The 18,568-nt window shown below is 35.2% G+C and overlaps 2 protein-coding genes across 7 annotated transcripts in view; one reads left to right on the top strand and one right to left on the bottom strand.

Moving 5' to 3' along the window:
- CEP128 (centrosomal protein 128) overlaps positions 1-18,568 on the top strand; it is a 217,706-nt gene that overhangs the window by 77,307 nt on the left and 121,831 nt on the right. For all 6 annotated transcript variants that reach the window (XR_009152632.1, XM_058162465.1, XM_058162463.1 and 3 more), the window contains exons 16-18: positions 4,241-4,417; positions 7,287-7,346; positions 12,509-12,701. Coding sequence is in view for 5 of the 6 variants with exons in the window: in XM_058162465.1 (XP_058018448.1) it covers positions 4,241-4,417; positions 7,287-7,346; positions 12,509-12,701 (430 nt within the window). In the remaining variant the exon portion in view is untranslated. The remainder of the gene's footprint in view (positions 1-4,240; positions 4,418-7,286; positions 7,347-12,508; positions 12,702-18,568) is intronic.
- Positions 1-18,568, bottom strand: part of LOC131187816 (uncharacterized) — a 227,972-nt gene that overhangs the window by 200,748 nt on the left and 8,656 nt on the right. The gene's annotated exons all lie outside the window — the stretch shown is intronic.

The following is an 18,568-nucleotide window of genomic DNA, read 5'->3' as shown; positions in this document are numbered from 1 at the left end:
GTAAGTAGATCAGGATATTTCTTTTGCTCTACTAATCTGATTTTTGTTTTTGTGTTTTTTTGCATTCATATTAAAATCTCAGAAGAGTTTAAACAGTGTCTTTTCTTCACAACAACAATTTTGTGAGATAGTTTTGGCATAGATAAAATGATTAATTGAAAATTAGACAGTTCCAGGTCAAGTGGGGAACTGAACCATGATCTTCCAGGCGCAGCCCAGAACTGAAAATACTATATTACATTTTGTGTGAAACATGTAACAACATTTTTCATAATGTCCCCACCTCCATAAAGTTTATCTTACACACACACACACACACACACACACACACACACACACACACACACTCAAGAGCTGTTTGAAAGAGGTTGGCTTATTATTATTATTGTAGAAAAAAATGTAAAATCACAGCTGCCAGTTCTTTAATGGGTGTTGGCCTTCTTATATAGTACATTGAGTTCTTCTTAAGATCCTAGGATGTTGTAATGTATCAATGTGGTATATGTGTGGATCAAAGCAGTGTGGATTTTTGCAACTGATAAATGGAAATTTTGTCAACATGCAGATTTTCTAATGTTCTCTAAGATTTTTGGTATATGGTATCCAATTTGCCATTAATCTCTGTGATTACCACAGCTGGTTTATGCCATAATGATTCATTTTTTAGTTTTTCAGATCTTCATACTTTGTGATTTTTTCCAATTTCTTATATTATCTATTTTCTCCTGGAATTGTCGCATCAATTATCTATATATTTTTCTTTTCAACCATAGTTAAATCTGGTCTGTTATGAGCCAAGACTTTTATCAGTTTGTATTTGGAAATCCCACAATATTTTAACCTGCTCATTTTCATCTACTTTTTCAACTCTCTGTTCCCATCGATTTTTCATTACTGGCACATGATAATTTTTACAAATGTTCCAGTGAAACATAATAACAAAACCTAATTGATAATGAAACATCCTACAAAAGGGGCAGTACCAGACAACTAAAGGCCAATTACCTTCCTGCTAATAACTTTCAGATTTATAACTGGTATGGTAGTTGATGCAGTCCTACATCATTTAGTTGAAAACAAGGTCTTTTCACCTGAGCAAAAAGGAAACTGCTCAAACAGCAGAGGAGATTCACTACTACAGCTTCTCATTGCACTGAACAAGTCAGGACATAGCTCTCAAACATCAAAAACATCTGCCAAGTTGTGGTATCCCATCTCCTTTGCATGGATGATCTGAAGTTGTATGGAAAATATCTGAAATAGAATCACTACTCAACGCTGTCTGTATAGCCAAAATATTTTAATGGAGTTTGGACTGCACAAATGTGCCATCCTTACCTCTTATATGGGAAAAGTTGTGAAATTTGAAGGACTCAAGATGCTCTATGGAAATTACATCTAGAGTATGGATGAAGAAAATAACTACAAATACCTGGGCATCCTTCAACTGACAATATCAAACATACTAAAGTCAAGAAGGTTAGAAGTGAATATGCATGAGAGTGAAGAAGATCTTAAAGTCCCAACTCAGTGGAGGAAATAGAATCAAGACAATGAACACCTGGGCAATTCCAGTCATTAGATACACAGCTAGTATAGTGACCCAAAGAGAATGAGAAGCTTAGGATAGAAAGACCAGAAAAATAATGACATTAAAGCAGGATCTTCATCTGCACAGGAGTGTTGACATAAGGAAAATAGGTGGGTGTGGAATGTTGCAAGTACACTGGATAGTTGAAGAAGAAACAGCTTTGGAAGAATATCTGAAGGTCAGTGAAGAAGAACCACTCAAGATCCATTTATATACATCATAAATTTTTATTTTTATTTTTTTTTGTTTACATTTATACCCCGCCCTTCTCCGAAGACTCAGGGCGGCTTACAGTGTATAAGGCAATAGTCTCATTCTATTTGTATATTTTTACAAAGTCAACTTATTGCCCCCCCAACAATCTGGGTCCTCATTTTACCTACCTTATAAAGGATGGAAGGCTGAGTCAACCTTGGGCCGGGCTCGAACCTGCAGTAATTGCAGGCTACTGTGTTCTTAATAAGCCTTAATAACAGGCTTTACCAGCGTGAGCTAAACCGGCCCTACTGTATGTGTGTGTATTACATCCTATAAATGCTTACTGAGTAGTGAAGAGACAAACTGTTCTACAAGAACAACCAAATGAAGAATAGAAAAGAGAAATTATAAGACAAAGTATTAATTGGTCAGTACATTAAAAATAAAATAAAAATAGCAGGCCAAGCAAATAGCAAGAAGATGTGGCAATGTCTTAAGAGCAGGAAAATGGAGAAAGAGACAGAGGTCAGTTCTGGCTACACAAAACCAAGCCTTATGAACAAATGCACACCAAGTCAAAATTGAGAAGACAGAAAAGATAGAAAATGCAAAGATAGAAGAGACTACCTAGCTAGCTGCTCAAGATATTCACACAGACACCTTGACTATAAAGAACATGACAAAGTAGCAACAACGGTGCATTTAAAAATCTGCTAGAGAGAAGTTCCCTGAGGATGGGCTCCAGCTCGAGTCCAAAAGCTCAGAAGACTAAACCTCTAGTCCCGGTGACTGCCCCAGATTGGATCCTGCAACATTACCCTAGGACACTTATATTTGTTTTCATTCATGATTTAATAATCTGCAAGCAATACCACTTACTTGCAACCAAGAACTGGTGGGACCACAACACATAGACAACTTAATAGAAAATGAAGAAGCTAAAGTGCTCTGGGATTTTAGGATTCAAATGGACAAGCAACTGCCACATAAACATTTCACACTTTGCAAACATTGATAAGCAAAATCAATGGATAGTGGAGATGGTAGTACCTGAAGGCAGCCGAACAGAAGAGAAAGAAGTGGAGAAAATCACAAAATGCAAACATCTACAAATAGTAGAACTATCATGGCAAAAGAAAACAAAGATAGTATCTTTAGTAATAAGCACCTTGGGTGCTATCTCAAAACATATGGAGTACCACTTGAACACTATTGGCATTGACAAAATCACCATCAGTCAGTTGCAAAAGGCAGGTTTACTTGGAACAGTTTATATACTGCAGTGATACCTTTAACACCATCAAATAATATCTGCCTGTTCCTTGTGAAGGGTTCAACTAGTGGATAAAAAGGCCAAATCCAGTCTAAACATCTGGCTGACTGCTGCAAACCATAATAATAATTACAATATTTAAAAGGGGAATGGGTAACTTAAGCCTTGCAAATAGGCTTGTCCCCTTTAGGAAAGAATTTCTTGCCGTGACATCAGGTATACTTTAGTTTACAAACTGATAGAATCCATAGAATCCCTGGGGCTACACATGCCTCCTGAAGAATTCTTACATATCATAGAATGTGTATGGAACTTGTGGCGTAATTCAGACTTATAACATTCTTCCTGCCACTATTACATCCTGTGTTTATTTGGAGATGAATTCATTGGGTGTGGCCTAAGATCAAGGGAAAAAGAGAGAGAAAATAGACCGTAAAAGAGTGCTAATTTGAGGGAAAAAGCTTTGCTATCTTAATTTTGTCAAACTTGCAACAGAAATCTGTGATTAGGGTTTTGCTGATTGGATTGTTTTTTTTTAAATAATTTTCACTGACGTCAAACTGGATAGCGGTATCTGAAAGTTTTTAACGGTCCACACATTCTTCATCAAACAATATAATTAAAATTTAAAAGAAAAAGCTCTTGAAGAGGCTTGGTTGATGTGAGGATCGTGTTGTTAAAAGTTACATTTGAAATATGAAAGTGTCTCCAGACATATAATTGGGTATTATCAGAGTCACAGAATGACTAAGAAGTATCTACTTATTTCTGAAGATTTTTTTTCAATATTGAAAATATAGAGAAGATAATGTTTTCAGCGTACAAATCATCATTTTATTCTATGTCATGGGTCTTTTAGTCACACTAGATGCTGTTTTAGGACCTCTTTCCAGGGCACAATACCATAGTCTTTTGAAACTGAAGGATGCCAATGCAATGGGCCCTTTAGTTAAAATGTTCCTTATTTTATTTTGTGGTTTTCAATTGTTTTTAGTTTGTAATGGTATTAATTGCTGTTTTTACTTGTTATTTATTTATTTGTTAAATTTATTTGCCGCCTATTTTGCCGTGGGGCTACTCTAGGCAGCTAGAGTATTTTATTTGTGACTGTGCTGCACTTAGTTGTAAATATATGACAAATACATTTCTTGTTTCTACTTTGTTATTGTTTGCTTTAGAATAAAATAATAAATAATGAAGATGATCATCTAAGGAGGTTGGATGAAGAAAGGCTTCAACTTCATGATCAACTACAAAGTCTGAAAACTGAACATGAATCCATCTACTCTATGATAGGAAGTGAAGTTGATGCAGCTTGTCAAGCCTTTTCAAGAGAATCTATGGAGAAAATGACAGTAATTATTTCTCAATTGTTCTTTTAATTTATTTATGCCTGGAATTTTATTATTATTTCTGTATTCCCAAGTGGGTCACAAAACAAAAATGAGGGCATAAAATGTGAGACCAGTAAAGTATGACATGGAACGACCATATGACAACTTAAAACTGAAGCAAGGTAAATTCAATAGCGAGGACAGCTATTGAAGAAGCATGAAATTTATATTTATAATTGAGTAAGTAACAAAACCAGAAAAGAAAAACATCTTCAGCTTGCACTGACAAGGTTAGATTCTCTGGGGACAATATTCTGTAATTTTAGTGCCAGCATTATAAATGTCTTCTTTACTAATTATCAGTCTTATGTCTTTGGCAAGGGCCCTGAAAGAAGAACTAATCTACATAAGATACATATGGAAGTCCTTTTAAATGTAATTGGTTGCTTCTTATTATTAATGCAGACTTTTCCTCAAACAACAAACTGAATACTACACTTGGTATTATTCCAGGGTTCTAAGAAAGAGTATATTATTCCTAGCTATAATTCAAAGTTAATCATATCTGCTTTTGGCATGTTCTAAACCAAGTCTGTGAAGGCCAGACATAGCAAGCAGTCTGATTTTAAGAGGACATTTTAGCTATTCTGTGATTGTCTCACTCTATAAATGATATTTTCACCAGTTAGCAATCAAAATTTTAAGAAACAGTTAATAAGATCATTTTTCTAGTCACCTATTTTTCTGTATTTATCTCCAGTAAATATTCCAAGATAAATTGTCTCTCCATACATGCAATTTGCTATTTATATGCTACTTTCTAAGATTGCCAGAACTTGTTTTAATAATTGGGTGACTTTGGAACAAATGGTATGTTATGTGACCTCTCCTGTTGCACGCGATATCATTTTAGCCTGGAAGAAAAACATAATTCTTTACCGAATCCATTAGGGATTTTTTTTTGGTAATATAATATTACAATCATATATTTATAATTTGGAATAGAATCTTACATGCTGTGTTTGTAGTTCACATGGTGTGTCTGCAGTCTTCATGTCACAATCTCTTAGTTAACCTGTGCCAGGGTTTCTAATCTGGGACACTAAATCATGAAGACTATATTTTTAATTTCTTTTTTATATTTTGTTCCATTGGTTTTATCTAAATGTGTATTTATATTGCAAACTTCTCAAAATGATAGTTCTTAATACATCGAAAACTTGGAAAAATAATTTTTAACAGTTTTTCAGTTTTTCTCTAACAAGTCAGAAATAACTTTAAAATATCTCCTTATATTATGAACAATCTAAGTTTGCAATGGTTAAAAAGAATCAGAATCAGAAGAGAGCTGGAAGGGACCTTGGAGGTGTTCTAGGCCAGCCCCCTGCTCTAGCAGGCGATCCTATATTATTTCAGATAAATGACTGTCCAGTCTCTACTTAAAAATCTCCAGTGATGAAGTACCCACAATGTCTGAAGGCAAGCTGTTCCACTGGTTAATTGTCCTCACTGTTAGGATAATTCCAGGTTGCTTTTCTCCCTGTTTCCATCCATTGTTTCTTATTCAGCCTTCTGGTGCTTTGGAAAATAAATTGACCCTCTCCTCTTTGTGGCAGCCTCTCAAATACTGGAATACTGCTATCATTTCTCCTGCCCCCACCCCAGTCCTTCTTTTCTGTAGACTAGCCAAACCCAAATCCTGCAACCATTGTTCACATGTTTTAATTTCCAGACCTTTAATAATCTTAGTCGCTCTTCTTTGCACTTCTTCCAGAGTCTCAACATCTTTTTTGTAATGTGGTGACCAAAACTGGATCCAATATTCCAGGTGTGCTCTTACTAAGGATTTATAAAGCGGTACTAATACCTCATGTGATTTTGATTCTATACCTCTGCACCTTCTATACAACCAAAGATTGTATTAGCTTTTTTGGCTGCTGCCGCACACTGCAGACTCATGATTGTTGGCTAGGATTGTAAGGTCCCTCACAGTTACTGTTTTTGAGCCAGGTTTCACCTAATCTGTATGTGTATGTGTGGGTTTCCTGCCCAGGTGTAAAACCTTGTTTTTCTCCACATTAAATTTCATTTTGTTGGATGGGGCTCATTGTTCAAGTCAGAATCTTTTTGGATCATGCGCTTTTCTTCTGGGGTGTTGGCTATTCCTGCCAGCTCAGTGTCATCAGCTTTTATGATAATATTTTTCAGTGTTTCCCACACTTCTTGAATTGTTTTCACCTTTAGGATTTTTATCCATGAAATTTTGCTTAGGCTCTCTCTGAGTTTGTTAAAATTGGCTCTTTTAAAGTTTAAGACACTGATTGGATTGGATTATATTCTATTGCTTGTACTTCCATTATACTGAATTCCAGTATGATGTGGTCACTCTCACCCAAGGTTCTGGCAACTTCAACTCTTAACACTGCTTCTCTATTAGTAAGAATTAGGTCTAGTATAGTTTTTCCTCTACTTTCCTCCTCTACCTTTTGGATCACAAATTGTCAGCTAAGTTGGTTCGGAATTGTTCGATCTGATGTCACTTAGGACAAATGAGACTTGTTCAGTTCCTTAGTGCTTTCTGAATATGCACAGTTCTCATTCCAGGGTGGTATTGTCTGTCTTTAGAAATAGAATTAAAACTGGATATTGTTACATTAGAAAGTTTCAGTGTTTCAAATATTTCTCCAAAATATACCTACTCTTGTGTTAAAAATATAAACTATAGAATATATTATGCATATTAGAATATATATATATAGAATATATAGAATATATTATGCAGCTGCAAATGTAAAGAACAAAATGTTTATATTAAAATGTGGATGCCTAAGTAATACAACTGGCTTATATATAATATGTGCCCATATTTTCATTTTCATTTTTAATTTAGGCAACATCACTTATATCTGGGATACCAAACGATCCTCATCGCTGGTTAGCAGAGACAAAAGTGAGTGCAGATCTTTTAATATCTAAATTACAATTTAGCTAGATTAGTTAATGTGAATTAATTTCTTAGTAATTAAGAGGAAATGTACAGTTCTTGTGTCTCATGTTGTGTTCCGCTATATATCCCAGTAATACTTTCATGTATTTAGATATTTGGCCCTTCCATATAGATATTTAACATTTCTATAAATCTGCCAGATATCTAACTTTGTAGAAAGCTAGGAGCAAACTAGAGGTTTATCCAGTAAAGTGCTAGTTTTCTTTTTCAATTTTGAAGCTGACTAATGCATAGCATTATATCTGCACCTGTATTTTTAAATGGTGCATATTCACTATATTCTGTGGATGCAATCTGTAATGTTGTAGAGTTTATTTGTTTGTTTATTTTTCACATTCCTGAAGCACCCATTACTCTCAAAGAGGAATTCTGGGCAGTGAGCAATAAAATGTTAAAATATAAAACAGTATGTATAAAAGTTAAAAATGTTAAGAGAAGGCAAACAATTAAATTAGTTACAAGGTGAAAAGAGGGCTTCAATAAAATGTTAAAATATAAAACAGTATGTATAAAAGTTAAAAATGTTAAGAGAAGGCAAGCAATTAAATTAGTTACAAGGTGAAAAGAGGGCTTTCAGGAGACTAACTAACTTCACAGCTGCGTGCTCCTTTGGACTACTCACCTGAAGCTGCAGAGTCATCTTAGCTCTTTTTCAGAAGGCCAGGAGACTGGGAGTCTGCCTTGCTTCTTGGGGAAAGAATAGTTTATAGAGAGGTCAGCAGCAGAGAAGGTTCACTTTGTAGACCCTACCAGTCAGAGTAATTTAGTTGATGGGGTTTTCCTGCCTGACCTGATGGGACAACTGATGGAATGGGACAAAGACTGTTCCATAGGTAACCTAGCCCCATCCCAGGTAGGGCTTTTTATAGGCTACAACTGACACCTTGAATTGGACCCAGAAGCAAACTGGCAACCAATGCAGCAAAAGCAGAGATGTTAAATGTACCCTTATTTGGACACCTAAAATTACCCAAATGGCTGCATTTTGTACCAGCTGAAGCTTCTGGTTACTATTCAAGGGTAGTAGAATGTATTGCATTAGTTCAAAAGGGTGATGACTAAGGCATAAGTAACCAAGCGGACTGTCTCCCAAATCCAAAAAATGGGGTAACTGGTGCACAAAGCTAAGCAAAGAGTCTCCTAGCCATGGCTGCTATCTATTGTTTGAGCAGGAGTGTCAGTCCAGGAGGATGCCCAGATTACCCACTGAGTCTCTCTGGGATAGTGCAAACCCATCCAAGACCAGAGATGATAAATTCCTAGATACGGGAATTTGGGGCTCATCCACAGCTATTCCATTTTATCAAGGTTTGGCTGAAATCTGTTGATCCCTCTAGGGCCCCCCCAGCCTTCAGGCATCTTCAGGTAGGGCTGGGAAGTGGCTCACTAGGCTAATGCAGCCTGTTATTAACACACAGCTGCCTGCAATTACAATTACTGCAGGCTCAAGTCCCACCAGGCCCAAGGTTGACTACTTTATAAGGTAGGTAAAATGAGGACCCAGATTGTTGGGGGGGCAATAAGTTGACTTTGTATATAAATATACAAATAGGATGAGACTATTGCCTTACACAATGTAAGCCACCCTGAGTCTTTGGAGAAGGGCGGGATATAAATTCAAATAAAAAAAAATCCCAAAAGTGAGGCGGGAGCTGCTACAAAAGGACATCCATTGCATCATTCACTTCACCTGGGACAGAGACACAGCTGTGTATTATAAGCATATTGTGATATCTCATCCCATGAAGACAGCTGATTTCGCCCAGTGGTATAATGTAGATGTTAAAAAGGAGTGGAGAGAGCCCTGAGTCCTGTGGCATACCACAAAGCAAGGGCCAAAATCTCTCACTCCCTATCCACACTGATTGGGATCAACCTCGGACGAAGGGAGTGAACCAGCACAAACTATGCTGCCCATTCCCAAGTCCCTAAGTGAAGCCCAAAGGGATACGAGTCATGGTGGCACAGTAGTTAGAATGCAATACTGCAGCAGAGTAACTCACTGCTCACTCTAGTAGTTTGATTCTCACCGGCTCAAGGTCGGCTCAGCCTTCCATCCTTCTGAGGTCAGTAAAATGAAGACCCAGATTGTTGGGGGTAATATGCTGACTCTGTAAACAGCTTACAGGAAGCTGTAAAGAAGCACTAAGAAGCAGTAAGTGCTATCGCTATACTATGGTTGATGATATTGAAAGTCACCGAGAAATCAAGAAAAGCAAGGATGGATGCACCACTTCCATCACACCAGAGATCATAAGTGGGACTGATGACATTTTGGTTCCAGATCTGGTCCTAAAACCTGACTGAAGAGTAAGCTAATCTTTTCCCCCAGGATCCTCTGGAGTTGCAACTCCACCACCTTCTGAACCACTTTCTCTAAAAAGGAGAGGGGGGGAGACTGGACAAAAACTGTTCAGAATGGTAGAGTCCACCGATGGCTTCTTGAGGAGGGGGCACATCAGTGCCTCTTTAAGAGGGGTCCAGATTCCAATTCATCCTCCAACAAGGATGAATTGACCATTGCTTGAACCTATCCAGATGACACCTCCAAGGTGCCTTAACCAACAAGGAGGAGTATAGATCTAATGTACAAGTGGTGGAGTTTACATTTTCGAGGCCCCTGTGAGCTTCCTCAGGTCTAGCAGAATTAAACTGTTTCCAGATAATTGGGTAGTTCCAGATAACTGGGAAGGTAATTGTAATGCTGTAATGCAGCTAGCTATTCATTCCAAAAGAAAATTCTGTGATGATAAATTGTATATGCTGGTAGCACTTTTCAATTATATTTTAAATGTGTAATGAAAGAGCACCATCCCTTTCATTCCTCATTTTCCAATCCTAGTTTTAATTGTCTTGAATTCACATATTTCTCAAAACCTTTTATGAGACATTTGAAATCTGATTCTTTTTTCCTATAATTGTTAGTTCTTTTTTTTTAGCTTATTAGATCAAGACCATTATTTTTTTAGTACAGTGACTTTGTAAGCAACTTTATCTTCTATCTTTTAATAATGTTAAACTTCTCTCAGTTGGAAATGCTTTTTCTACTTCACGAGACAAGGCTTGTCTTCATAGTATATTAGGGTCACAATGAAAGGAGAACTGTTGACCAACTGACTTGGGTGAAATTGCATTTGTTTGCTCGCAAGATTGCCTGAAGTTATTGATGGGTTTGTTTGTAATGCCCATGGACCAAGAATGAATATCACCATAAATAGTGGAGATAAGAGTTTGAACTGGAGGACAAGGGCAGTAGAGGAAACAGACTCACTATTCAGATTGTTCATGCTGAAACTCCAGGCACTAAGTATCAAGAAGGGGATGTGGTAATTGATTCATAAATCTGCCAGTTGAGTCCTCTTTAGTTATTAGTAGGTTAGTCATGATATAAAAGGGCCTTTGAAAAACTGTATTTTGCACCTGAAAAACAAATTGACTTAATAATTGTTTTGTTAAGAAATACTGCTTTATCCATCAACTCTTTCACTGCCTGGGTTCCTGCCTTTGCAATTGAACTCTGTAAAGAGATTAAATACAGTGCCTACTTTTAGAGGGCCAGAGCAATGAACTTTGTATACACAGTAAAATTTCTAAGAATGACCTTTCCGAAAGGAACCCTCTTTATCCTCTTGGAATTTCAAGGAGATTTGGAAGGGAGCCATTAATTCAGAATATGGAGCTGCAGCTGGTTTGGAGGAAGGGCAGGGTAAGAAAAATACTTTTGAATATGTCTGGACTTTGTTAAAATGCTGTAACTCTACAGATATTGATTGGCATTGTTTATAATGTTTTCATGTGAGGAACATAATAATGATAAATAGAAAAAAGTCACAAGGAGCATGCCGTGAAAAATCATAAAGTGTGTGTGCACTTTTTACAGTGTTTACACTTTAAGTGAAGAAATTAAAAAGGTATGTGATCTGTCCTATTTATCTGGTTTCCTTTTCCAATTTGTTAACGGATAAATAGAAGTGATTTGTACATCTTATACAAAATCTTAGTTAAAAAAAATAGACAAGAAAATCAAGCAAGTCTTTTCCTTATGGGCTATGTATAGGCCAGAGGTTTTGGACACAAGAGACTGTGCAAACATTTTTCAGTTAAATGTGGAAGTGATATGATCCTGCCCTGTTATTAAGGGTACTATATAAATTGGCCCTATTTTCTAGACTCCCAATTGAGAATTGGAGAAATATGTGGGATTTGCATTCCCACAGGAAGTACAGGGCAGATGCCCTATTTCTGAAACTAATGATTGTAGGATATGATTTGAACAGCTGAGATTACTTAAGCACATTGAAATATTTGTGGAACTTTTATTATTAGAAACATTTGGGACTGCTGTGATGAGGACCATATGTCAATTTTATTCCTTTGAAAAGTAAACACTTTTTCTTAGCTACTTGTAACTTAGAAAAAGAACATTTGTGTTCTCATTTTGCTGTTGTCGTAGACATTGGCAAATTACACTATTATAAATTCAATGGTTTGAGCTGGTATGGATGACCTTGGGGAGACGTTCTGCTTAGGAAACAATCAGACAAGAGAAGCTTAGTGGCTTAATGGTCAGAGAAAGAAACTTAGGAAGGACCCACTATAAAGGATCAAGCAGTTAAAAATACTGGTAGGAAGTTTGTACATGTAAATCAGACAAGAAGCAGAACAAAATGAACTAATTCTACTTTATTGTGAGGCTACATTAATAAAATCGTACATATTTGAAAGGGGTTTTTTTTGTCCGATTGTTAGACTTATTTGTAAACCGGTCACAGTAGCCCTTTGACATTTCTACTCTTGTATCCTTGAGCTATGCCAAGATCCTTAATCGCTCAAGAAACCACCACTATTGAGCAGATTGAGTAATTGCTGAAAACTACGGTAGCACCCAACTGTGAGCCATGCTATATTTATGGTTATTGATGTTGTCTGCCTTCCATCTGTATTTGACTGAAATCTTCAAAAATAAAGATTTTGAAAAAGTCCTTGGTTTGGGTATCAGGACCCTTATCTTATTTTGAATTTGGTAGATGTACATGATAGAACTGTATCTGATGAATGGTAAAGTTCTCTTCCAGTATATTTAATAGGAATACGTTTTCTTCTAGGCTAAACTTAGATGGCTTTGTGAAGAAGTGAAGGAGAGACACACCAAGGAAAAGAAGCTTCGTCATCAACTGCTACAGAGCCGAGAGCAATTAAAGCAGCTGAGCTTGAGCAAGGAGACTGAGCACCAAAACCTCATAGGTCAAATACAAAAGCAGGAACAACTACTAGAAGATGTTTATCAAGAAAAGAAACGTGAGTTTATAAAATCATGTTAATTAAAAGCAAAACGTTCTGCATTTCCCATGTTAGCCATACCTCTGATTGGACTAGTAAGCTCCCTCCTTCCCTCTCTCTCTTCTCTTTCTCTTTCTAATAAAATAGTTGAAATCTTGAATTAGTTTAAAATTGAGGTTTCTGTTAGAAATGGTAGTCCCCTGTTGCCTTCTTTACATCATGTAAGAGTTATATGATCTGAAAAGAAACTAATATTCCCAGTGAATCTGACAGGTAATCTGCTTCTCCATGACATACTTAACCAACCACGAAGTAACCTAGTCACTGGAGAGCTTTTATGCTGGCATGATGTCATGCCCTCCCCTTGGCTGCCCTTGAAGGCTGATATAGGAAAATTTTCTACCTAGAGAGGCAATGTCCCTTTGACTCTGCATGTACAGAAACAACAGAGCATGTGCTCCTCCAGTGTCTGTACGATAGAGATATCTGTACTAGCCTCATCTCAATACTCCATATAAATACTCAGGTCGCACAAGACAATTTTATACCTTCCTGCCGCTTGCAGACACTAATCCTGCTATAAATTCTCAGGTTCTGTGCAGCAGTGATTAAAATTTCTCAGATGATGACCTGGGCTTCAGGTCTGAATACATATTTAACTTGTCAATTAAGAGTGTTGAGTATTGTGATAGATTTAGTTAGCTATATTAGCCATTTTTATGTTTTCCTATATTTAATTAACATTTTTACCCCTTTTATAGATTTCTTTTTTATATAGTTTTTGGTTTTTTATATATATACATACACACTAGCTTTTTGAAACATTGTTTTAGCCTTGGGTATTTTATATTTTGTAGCTTTTTAAAATTATTAATTGTTTGTGTCTCACCCTTCTTAGGCTGGTGTATGACTGTAATAAAGATTTGATTGGATTTACTTAAGAAAAACAACACTTTCCCAGTGCTAGCCAAAGTGTTGAAAGTGAGGTGTTTTCAATGTGTTGAAAACATATGTCAAAAGTTGAATTATATGCTTTGAAAAAATTGGACAGTGCTGTTTTCAGGAGCATCCCTACTGTTGTGATAGGAGTAATTCTGCTTTTCTGCTTTGAGCTGTGCGTCCTTACATTAAAGTATTGGGTATATAAGATAGGTAAAATGGAGGAACTTATTTTCCAGTTGAAAGATTAGAGGCATGCTGTGAGCTGAAAGAAATAGGATTTAAGACAACATATTGAAGCCCTATTCATTTTGAATTCATTCTGTCTATGTAAGAAAAACTATAGAATTTCTCCATGTTGTACTGACAACTTTCTTCCTCTTATACCGCTCAAAGAAATATTGTGTTATCTTATTTGTATCTCAGAAATCTTGCAAGATGAAAGCACTAAAATGGTTAATATTGTAAAATGGCCCCAAATATTTTAATTATATTTGTTTTTAACTAATTATGCATTCTATTGGTAACTGATATCTTTTTCGCAAAGCAAATAGAATATGTGAATTTGTACTATTAAAATGAACTGTTATCAGTTGCGCAGTTATACAAGGTAGAAACATCCTAATCTATTTTTAAGCTATTTTGCTGTCTTTAGAAAAAGACAGATATACAAATATACATACATACATAAATACATACATACATACATACACATATACAAATTTTAGAACTATGATAGAGTTAAGGATCTTGTAAATAACTTGATTATACAACAATATATATCCATGATACATTCTACTTTTTTTCAGTAGATTTAAAAATGTATTTTTTTAACTTATATGCTCAGTATTGTACTTTTCTGTATTTGGATACAGTGATGCAGAAATTCCAAAAGCTTTTTATTATTTCTCTCATCTCTAACCCCTTTCTGCATATTTCTAAGTTTTGTTTTATATTCCATAATCATCTCTTTCATAAACATACACATTTCTCCTTGTTTTGGAAAAAAAAATAGTTTATTGTGTGATGGGGTTGTATACTTTTGATACATTGGAAAGGTGCTTTATTTACTGAATGCACTATTATGAACCAGCAACTGGTGAAGTGAAAAGAAACTGTACCATAATATTAGATTTTTAAGTCTACAATCCAGTGTATTATACATATCTTCTTATTAAGCAGCTAGTATTATGGTAAAAATAGAACTTGCTACCTCATAGAACTCAATCATCATGCATTTCATTTTGACTTGTAAGCCTGCATTTGCAGTTATGTTTGTGGTTAGCTGAAGAAATGTTGATTGAGATAAAAATGTGTTCTTCCTCATAAACAATGCCATCTATTAAGACCCGGAAATGTGCCTTGTATGTATCAGCACCTGCCCTCTGGAATGAGGTTCTCCCTAAGATTTGAATGGGCACCACCCTGCTGGTGTTTTGAAGGGCCCTGAAGTCCTAGCTCTTTGTCCAGGTGAGGAACACTGAGGTTCCTTTCTTCCTTTTCCTGTTCCTGTCCAGGTTTGTTTTTTCTGCCATCACTGAATTTTTGTTTAGTGATGTTTATATATTCTTGTTTGTTTTTAAATGTTGCTAACAATTTTAACCACTCAGGTAAAATTTTAACCAATCAGTCAGCCTGTTGTTTACACTGGATTTTTTTATATGGAATCCTTACCAAGAATCTGAGGTGGGCAAATGTTGTTTAATAATATTGAAGATATTATTATTTCCTGGTTGAGGGAGGCAAATTATGAAACAATGTGTTTCTGTCACATGGTTTGATAGAAATGATTACATCAGCCATCAGAATTATCATCAGCATAAATATAAAATAGTTTGGCCAATCTTAAGACTTGGTGTCTTAATTTAAACAGAAGTCTTCCCCACATAGATCCAGTTCACACAGATAAAAAATAATCCATATAGCCCAATTCTGAATTTTGCTTTTCCTGATCACTAAATGTTACATTTTTCCTTTGTTTTTAAAAGTGTAAAAGAGGAATGCAGTGCTGAAAATACATCAATACATGTCTGACCTGTACAAGGCAATAAAAACAGAATATTCATTCATCTAAAGTGAATAATAGTTGAGATAATTAATCAAGAAAATGAAATTAATTTTGGAAAAAATAGCAAGTTCTATCAAATTGATATCTCAGAAGAATTGTAATTTTTTCTGCAACCATGCATATTAAACCAGTAGAGCGAAGTTTAGGAAAAAGAAATATACTGAAGAAGAACATGGAGATTTAGGTTCAAGCATTGTTAGGTATTTTATTTTATCCTTTCTTTTTGCAGTTACCAACATTGTTGAACTGCTTCATTTTAAAACTGTTACTAAGATGCTTGGGTATTCTTTTTCTGCTTCTTAAATCTTGTGCTATTAGAATGAAAAGGTAATCCAGTTACCAGCATTCAGGGCATATCCCTGTAAATCTTTTAAGACTTAGTGAAATCCAGATGTCACTGATTTTTTAGCCTGGATATTGGTTTTATTTTAAGCCAGATAGTAGTGTTTTTTATTTGCTTTGGTGAAGGTGCATTATGTTTGTTCAACTCTCAATTTGATCAAACAAACATTGTAGATTAGAACACAATATTTTAGAAGACAGTGGAATGAGTGTTCATACTGCAGACATCAGTAGCTCTCTAGAGGTAATAGTTATTTCTGATTTTCCATCTCTGCAAGTCTTTAGTATTTTCACTTAAGTAATCATGACCCCAAACAATCAAGCAAAAAATGTTATGCACTTGTGTTCACTACTGTTGTATTTCCTGTAATTACTGTTTTTAGAACCTTTTAGAACCTGAAGTAATTAGCAAAAGATACTTAACGCTTACATTTAATAAACAAATGAACAAATTCTGGAACCAAAGCTGAGTTCAGATTTTTGTTTTATACTATTTGATTTGAAGTCATGGATAGTTCACTGAGATCAATGATACATTTTTAATATGTATCATGAAAAACTGAATTCACCTACCTGTATATAAAATATATTGGATAAATTACTTTTACTAAAAATATTTTTTCTGGGTCCCTGCTCTAATGTTGAGAAGAACCTCCCGAATCTCTAATAGATGGACACTTATAATTTAAATTGTAAGTGATTTATAATTAAGGTTCTCCCTCTTTGAGGGACTTTAATTTTATTTTAAGAATTATTTCAAAACCTATCCATATGTATGCAGTAGTGAAATCAGAGTCGCTCGATAGTCAGATAGATAGCATATAAATGTAATAAATTAATAAATAACAAATAACTAAATCTCATTTAATTTACTAGGATATTTTTTTAAAAAAATTCCGAGATTTCCAATATAAGATTTTGGTCTTAATTTTTAAATGGTAAACTTGTATAGTAATCAGTCATATTCTTATTAAAATGAATGTTCTTTACTAGCAAGCAAGAATAAGAAGAATGTCAAAGATGTAGATTAAAATGGTTGCTTGACTTGGCAATTAAGGACATCAATGCCCATGACATACCAGTTCTTATTTACAACGTGTTCCTTGCAGCATGAGCGTTTTCTCCTTGTCTTGTAGTCATGGTTAATTGTGGTCTTGATTCCTGACTTAATAAAAGGATGGTAGCTGAACTCTTAGAAGACATGAACTTGACTCTCAAGATTCTAATTTTAAAAGGAAAAACCTACAGAGTACTTCCAGAAGTTAGAAGATTGCTTACCACTGATTTAGAGCCGAGAATCCCTTTTCTCTTCTTCAAGTAATCTAGGGAAGGAAAAGATAAAGAAATGTGTATGTAGGTGGGGGTGGGGGGTGTAGAAGCTTCTAAGACAAAATGATTAAATTTTAATTAACATCTGGACAGGTGAAATTTATGTTATGAATAAGTTATTTTCCCTGAAGCTATTATATATGGCCTACCACAAAACAAAGTTTTTAAAGTTCAGACTGAATTGTAGTCACAGTTTATTGTAGTCTTGATGCCTACAATTATCTACATTATTATATAGAACGTTATTTAATAAAGGACAGCTTGATGGTTCAGCTCAAGACGCTGGGCTTGTTGGAAAGTTGACATCCCGGGTTGAAGATCCAAGCGTTGCTTGACAGAGTGACCGCGCATCTTTGCCTAGCTCCTGCCCACCTAGCAGTTCAAAAGCATGCAAATGCAAGTAGATAGATAGGTACTACTTCAGTGGATAGAAAACAGCACTCCGCGATGTCATGCTGGTCACATGACTGCAGAAACATCTTTGGACAGCCCTGGCTCATAGCCTCAAAATAGAAATGAGCGCCACCACATATAATTGCAACAACTAGCAGAGTAAAATCCGCAGGGACTCCTTTCCTTTCCTTCCTTATGTAATATTATATAAGCTTACTGGATTTATAGGATTATATTTATAATATTTATAAATTTATTTATTTATATATTGTTTATATATTATTTATATATTTATATTTATACATTTATAGGATTTTTTAATAAGTTTATAATTTATAATTCCTATAAATGTCCTTATATATTTATGGTATATTTTTACCTTACCTTCCTGTATATTAAAGCATGAAATCATCTGCAATCATTGTTATATATGTTCTGAAGTTATTTGTTTTATTGTATATATAAAAGTATGATGCCATTGTTAACAGAATTCACAAAAATACAGTTAGTAATTTTTTTCCTGTTTCTGCTCTATGCAATTAAAAAAAACCTATTAAAAGTGCATTGGTCTGTAATTGGTCTTTAAAGGGGGCTTTAATCAATATGAACACTGGCTTCACGTTCTGATAATTTCAAACCTTTACAGGTCTAACTGTGGATGCCAATATAACAGTACATTATAGTGCATGATACAGTAAACTATAGACAAGGTTTTGAAATGATATTTAAATTGGAAATGTGGTTTTTCTACTGGTTCAGATCCCAAGCACATGCCTTTTCTTCTCTATTTAATAATGCTGACAAAGAATTCTTG

This window comes from Ahaetulla prasina, chromosome 1 (assembly GCF_028640845.1).
Source record: "Ahaetulla prasina isolate Xishuangbanna chromosome 1, ASM2864084v1, whole genome shotgun sequence".
Classification (NCBI taxonomy): domain Eukaryota; kingdom Metazoa; phylum Chordata; class Lepidosauria; order Squamata; family Colubridae; genus Ahaetulla; species Ahaetulla prasina.
The sequence above is the reverse complement of the archived record's forward strand: the minus strand, read 5'-3'. Positions and strand labels throughout refer to the sequence as shown.